We start from the raw sequence: 7,059 nt of genomic DNA on the forward strand, positions 1-7,059 counted from the left end.
AAGGTGTAGAACCATCTCAAGGATGATCAGAAGAAATGGACAGCACCTGAGTTAAATATATGAGTGTCACAGCAAAGGGTCTGAATACTTAGGACCATGTGATATTTAAGTTTTTCTTTTTTAATAAATCTGCAAAAATGTCAACATTTCTGTGTTTTTCTGTCAATATAGGGTGCTGTGTGTACATTAATGAGGAAAAAAAATTAACTTAAATGATTTTAGCAAATGGCTGCAATATAACAAAGAGTGAAAAATTTAAGGGGGTCTGAATACTTTCCGTACCCACTGTACACACTCAACAGTATGCCAAATTTTATGAGCATTTAAAACCAACATTTGCTCAAATGTGGGAAATATTGTATCCAGTGCAAATTTGTTGTTTCATTTCCAGTGTGGCATATAACATATCACCTGTGATTACTACTTTCTCCTTCTCATTATTTATTTATTATTTGATCATTCTGTTAAACTGAACTTATTCTCAGACTAAATTTGATCAAATAAAATTCATAATAATCATTTTTATTCCTGAGATGAACTTGAATTAAACAAAATAGTGAAGTCAAATGACAACATTATAGCATGTGTTTAGCATAGTTCTAACATTAATTAAATAAACATAAGGTAAACACTGAGGTAAGCATAAGCTCAATAAAAAATGTATTGTTATTTACGCCATACTATTTTTAAATATCATGCAGTATACTGTAAGCAATATGCTTGTATTGTCTGAGTCTAACTCTGAATTAAAATAGTGAGGTCATGTCACAATCATTTAGCATACTAGCATTACTGTAATGTTGTAAAGTAAACATAACATAAAACATTTATCATTATTTACTATTATGCATATTTTTTTTAATAACATGCAATATACAGTATATACTGCACAGTATATACTGCAAATAATAATTTTATATTATTTTATTTTAATTAATATTATTTTTTTAATCATAATAAAATAATCAGGAAATTAATCATTGATTGTTCCTTAACTTGTTGAATTAAATAACAGTCAGGTCATGTTAAATTAGCATTGAATTAGAACTGTTGTAATGTTATAAGAAATCAACATAAGTAAATGTGACATAAATAATTTACAATGATTTACTATTATGAATGCTATTTTTTATATAACAAGCAATATATATTTATTTCATAATGCGATTTCCCCCCACTTTCCATTGTTTTACTTCAATGATAGGTCAGAATTTTGTGAATTTTTGAATGACGAATTAAAAGGATAAACAATGCAGATTTACTTTCACAGCCAATTTTGCTCATATTTACCAAGGGTGCCAATATTAGTGGAGGGTACTGTATATTTATATAATAAATGAATACAAATGCTGTTATTTAGAACATACTATTCATTTTCAATCCTGAATTTTTTTTTCTTGAGCACAGAATCAGCATGGAATAAATTACATTTTAAAATATATTAAAATAGAAAACATTTGTAATTGTAACTTACAATTGTAAGTTGTAATAATATTTCACAATATAAATGCTTTTTTACTGTATCTTTAATAAAATATATATATCAAAAATATTGGTCCATATATCAGATAGGATTTCAACCCAGGTCCTCTTGAATGCCAATCAAAAATGTCACTTTACACGTATTAGGGATTACTAAATTGTGTTGTTTAAAAGTACAGTCATCTGTTTTTTTTCTTTGCATTTTATTGATTATATTAATATATAGTACATACCGCACAATAAGCAGGAAGCTATTTGTTTTCTGTTCAGAACATCTTGATCAAAAATGCAGTACTCACTGGCATCCACTAGGGGTTTCCACTTGGTACTCCATTCGCTAAGTTGCTGCGCGTACTGTCTCTCGACCCTGGCCCTCTCTTGGAAACATGCCACTATATCATTACATGCTTGGAAGGCATCTTCTGTCCTCTTCACTGTCTGCTGGTAATTCCCTGGCTGAGACACAGACAGATAGAACATGGATGAAACTAAAAGGTTAATTGTAAAATATAGAAGGAAAGGAAAATGAAAGAATAGCACTTGGTACTAAAGGTTTGTAGGCTGTTTAAGAGGTCAAGAGTGCGGTATTTACTGTACGACACAGGAAAGACGTCCCTCTCTCCTCTGAGGGACTGGCCTCATTTCTTTTCCAGCAGGGTCACTGAGTTTGTTTGCTATGGACTGAACAAGTTAGCGGTATTGGGTAAGGTTTGTTTCGAATATAAACATCCAAAGACAACATGTGGTGTGGAAAACCAGAACCCAATTCAAATATTATTCCCCCGAAAAAAAACAAAAAAAACATCTGCGACTAGATGAGTACCAGCAAGTCGAGAGAATTCAGGCCACGGTAAGTGGGGCATCACATGGACAGCGCAGTGAAAGGGGTTGATTAACTGTAATAACACGATAAATAAGAGAGAATGAGGGAGGAGGGCGAACATAATGACATTTCCAGAATGGGCGTCGTGTTTGCTGATGTCGAGTGTGTTCTTCCATTTTATTAGCGGCTCCCCCACAATTTAATCAATTCATCTCTCTCCTCTACATCTTCCTTCTGTGTAATTCTTTGTCGACTCTTCCTCTTTCTCTCTCTCTTAGCTGTGGTTTGCACCACGTATTTTCCCCAGTCTGAGGAAAAAGTAAAAACAGCGGAGGAATCTCAACTCCAGCCAAGAGCGGTGCAGAACAGCACCTGCCAACCAATCAGAGAATCACAGAAATCAAACAAATAACACAATCCCCGTCAAACGGAATATAACATTCAGCTGGACTCAAAGCTGCACAATATTTAAGCAGAACTGTTTTACTGATCAAACAAGCCTATTTAAAAATCAACGCCATTCAACTCTGGCTGAAACTTTTTGCATTTCGTCACTGCAATCTACAGCCAGTGCTGTGGTTAACCAATCACAGCGTCTAGGATGTACACAAAAACCCTACAGCGCTCAGTTCTGGTCAGCGGCCAGCCAATTAAAAGGTAGGACATGCAACAAAACCCTTGCAGGCTATAGCAGTGCGGTTGTTGTAAACTGACAGAACATCGTTGGTCAGAGCATTTCACCTAAAACCGTAGCACTGGCCCAGCTCCAGATGGGATGGCAACTCTGCAAAAAGAGCTGAGGCTAAAAAGAGAGCTGAGGAGAATCTTAAACAGCTTCATACAGCTCTCAAAGAGCTCTAGATGTCATTGATAATAAAAACAAATCACCACAGGAAACTCCATAAATATTCATCAGATAAAATTCACCTACAGTGTATATGTTGGGATACAATTACATGCATATTCAATTACTGTAAATGCAAAACTACTTTTTAGCAATGAAAATACATTTTAATGATCATTTGGTCCCAAAAAAAGGCAGTAAAACCCAAAATTACCTACTTTATCGGGACAAGCCAACTGCCCCCAGGAAAATGAATATAAATCAATTTAATAAATAGATTAAATAATATCTTAATGGAAATCTAAAAATGCTTTTTGGTTTCTGTTGGGCTTCCAAGAGGTGCCAAAATAAAGACAACAGTGCTGAGGAGAAGGTTTCCAGTATAATGCAGTAATGCTTTGGATAAAAGCAACTGCTAAATAACAGCTTGCTATTTACTTTCTAACTAAATATAAGTTTGAACATGAACATGACAGTTAATAGTACCTATATGTAATTATATAAACAGTATCATCACATAATTACCATTATTAGTATCATAAGAACCTATTAGGAATAGTTTACCTACTGCACTAATATAAAACAGAAAACTAAATGTAAAAAATTTGAAACATGAGCAAATACACCTCATTTTTATCCATAGGGAGTTTTAAAGGGGTCATATGATGTTGCTAAAAAGAACATTATTTGGTGTAATGAAATGTGTTTATGCGGTTTAAGGTTCAAAAACACATAATTTTCCACATACTGTACATTATTGTTTCTCCTCTATCCCCCGCCTTTCTGAAACGCGTCGATTTTTACAAAGCTCATCGTTCTGAAAAGCGAGGTGTGCTCTGATTGGCCAGCTATCCAGTGCTTTATGATTGGCCGAATACCTCAAGCGTGTGATGGAAATGTTATGCCCCTCACCATACTGTGATGCCCTGTCAGGCTTGAGCGACGATTCAAAAACATGAAAACCCATTACAAACGAGGCATTGGTTGCATCCAGTGGGGACATAATTATGGATTATAATGACTTATACTGTCTTTTTACGCGTTGCATTGCATTGCGCCTTGTAAACATAAAACCATGTCTGCATTTTTGATCGGAGGAATTACAAACAACAAGCCCTACTCTACACTGCCCAAAACTCGCGTTTGAATCATCAGTGGCAAATTCTTTAAATATAAAAAACGTACTTACAGTCTGTGAGTCAGAACAGCCGGCATTGTAGTCTACTCTACCAGGATCAGGAAACAGTCCTCCATAAAATGTGCTGCACACATCTGAATATTTGGGTTGAAGTGTTCTGGAACAGTGTTGTAAATACAACTTAACCACTGATTTCTAGTCGTGTCCATTTTTGGAAGGCCAAACAAAGTAGTTTCGCTTTCACAACAAAACACAGCATGACACACGGCGGCCTAGAGTGAGCAGAGGCCAGAGGGCTAGAGTGAGGAACGGCCGGAAGGCTAGAGTGAGCAGAGGCGGCGGGCTTGAGAATGGCGTGGCTGGCGGAATCGATGAAGGAGCGTCCGGCGGGCTTGCGGCAACAACATGTGACGACCCCGGGATGGACTCCGCTTCGTCCACGGTGAAGCCGATTTGGAAGTTACTTGATCTGGCAATCCACAGCGCAAAGTTGTTGTATTTCCTCAGCAACCAGCACGGATCAGCTCTAGGCATGACGAAGCAGATATCGTCCTCTTTTGGAAGGCCAAACAAAGTAGTTTCGCTTTCACAACGAATCACACAGTGCCTTCACTACATGGCGGCAGCGGCAACAATACTACAGCGAGAATAAAAGTTACGCCTTCTTTCTTTGCGTGAACATTTGGGCGGCGTTATGCAAATCTTCCCACATAGTGATGTAGATATGTGGGGGCGTGTTAGAACGAGCCGTTTTAGGTAGGCGTGGCTGACTCTTAACTTTTATAAAGAATATCTCTTTGGATTTGAGACTTTAGTCTTTGCAACTTTTCAGATCTTCTTTATGCACCAAGAGCTTGTAACACTCCAAAGAGAAAGGATAAATTTAAATTGCATCATATGACCCCTTTAAGACAGAAAGACTTCTGAACATGCCAAATGTGAAAATACTACAGAATTGCTACAGTCTAAAAAATACTGTGAGTACTATTTTCAAACATTTATAAAGGTATTAAAAGGCAAGGTTCTGCATGATCCCCAGCAGCACTGGAGAGCAGAAAAGCAAACCGATTGGGGAGCTGAGAGACAAAAGCTGAGCTAATTAAAATGGGTGGAGGCACAATGGATGAAATTTACAGACTGAGATTAAAGTTTAAAGAACCATAAAACATGCTGCAGTAGTCTCAAAGAAGTAAAATAGACTTCAATTGAATATTAATCTTCATTTGGTTAGAGTGTTCAGAAGCTTTTGTGAAGCGTTCCACTTTAATGTCCAAACAAATCTTGTCATCTGTTGTTGCTCCAACTGTTTAGGTTTTAAAACCTAGTCAACCTACATCGCCCACGTGCATGTCTGCTAACACATACATAACAAAGAAGAAGCGGATGGTATTTTCTAGAGGTTCATCACCCTGTCTGAGTCATTGCTGTTCTTCCTCCCCCTCTCACTTACCATCCAGAAGCTCTGATTGTTGGCATCCTCAGGGCCTGTCTCTGCCGAGAGCGTTGACATGATGGAGTCTGGTATAGAAATATGATAAACAACATTTTAAGGCATTAAAGATGTACTAATTTTCCTCATTAAAACAGTTTAACAGAAAAAGTAGCTAATAGTACCTTTGAAAAACGTTTAAAATCAACTATATTTACATGAGGTGACCACAGTGTTTTATGCTACATAGGGCAGGTCGCCTCATGAAAGCCGCCATGTTGAGATCACATGACAAGCAAAAATGCTACTCACTTCACCCCAGTAACCCCCTGTTATTGAATACTTTCATTTTTGGATTAAATTTATCCTTGCTGACTAATGAATATCAAATTTCTACAGTGGCATCGAATAAACAAAAACATTTGTTTTTGCGTGATTCTGTATCCACACCACTAGGTGTCAGTATAAGTCCAAAATGCCTGGTGAATCAAATAGCGCAACAAACAAAAGCAGTTACTGATGCATCTTTAGAACAAAATTACTAGTAGTTTTTTTCTTCGTTTAACTGTGAGAAATAGAGGTCAGTAGTTGGGCTAGTACTCTCCATTCGACATGCCAGAGGGACAAATGGCTGGAATTTATTTCTAGCTTGTCTTAACAGGCAGACAATAGTCAGATATGTGTGACAGAGCTGAATCGCATAGCCTACTGTGTCTAATAGCATGCAGGGAGGGCCTTGTGTTTTACAAGCTTTCTTCTATTTAAACTACAGTTTACGAACTGCATCGGAAAGTGCATGGCTCCAACAAACAAGTTTAATGGTCTTGAAGTCTAGTTCTTGAAGAAAGAAGGGTAGTTATATTCAAGTTTGTTTACAGAGGATAAAAGAGCTTTCTGGATGAAAAATGTGTTGCTGACTAGTTAAAGTGTACAAAATGAAATGGCTCAAAGCAGATGTAAGTGTTGAAGTGGGTTACAGTCAGACAGATAGTGCTTAATACTCTCCACTGCTATCTGCCTTTATCCAGAGCTCTGGGTTTTGACATTTGAGCCATCCCAAAATAAACAGGGGTGAAAGTTCACCAACACAAACACATACTCAAACACACATACACACACACACACACACCCACACCCACACAAACACACTTCTCTTCTTAATCCACACGTTCATGAGCTCTTTGACACAAATGCTTGCAAATACAAGCCCATGTGGCCCACACAGGAACATGTTTGAGCTGCCCTGAACACACACATGCCATTGACAGCACAACATGCCTGTGGCCATTTGTTTCTATAAATGCAATAAACCACATTTTCTCACAAGACATGGAGAGAGAACA

The 7,059-nt window shown here is 37.2% G+C and overlaps 1 protein-coding gene across 1 annotated transcript in view; it reads right to left on the reverse strand.

Annotated features, from left to right (window-relative positions):
- LOC107564012 (protein kinase C and casein kinase substrate in neurons protein 3-like) overlaps nucleotides 1-5,944 on the reverse strand; it is a 24,802-nt gene extending 18,858 nt beyond the window's left edge. Inside the window, exons 1-3 of the mRNA XM_016249002.1 lie at nucleotides 5,902-5,944; nucleotides 5,738-5,805; nucleotides 1,782-1,938 (exon numbers count right to left, since the gene is read on the reverse strand). Coding sequence (XP_016104488.1) covers nucleotides 1,782-1,938; nucleotides 5,738-5,797 — 217 coding nt within the window. The 5' untranslated portion in view covers nucleotides 5,798-5,805; nucleotides 5,902-5,944. The remainder of the gene's footprint in view (nucleotides 1-1,781; nucleotides 1,939-5,737; nucleotides 5,806-5,901) is intronic.
- Between the last annotated feature and the right edge of the window lie 1,115 nt (nucleotides 5,945-7,059).

The sequence above is a fragment of the Sinocyclocheilus grahami genome, unplaced genomic scaffold (genome assembly GCF_001515645.1).
Source record: "Sinocyclocheilus grahami isolate Dianchi unplaced genomic scaffold, SAMN03320097.WGS_v1.1 scaffold901.1, whole genome shotgun sequence".
Classification (NCBI taxonomy): Eukaryota; Metazoa; Chordata; class Actinopteri; order Cypriniformes; family Cyprinidae; genus Sinocyclocheilus; species Sinocyclocheilus grahami.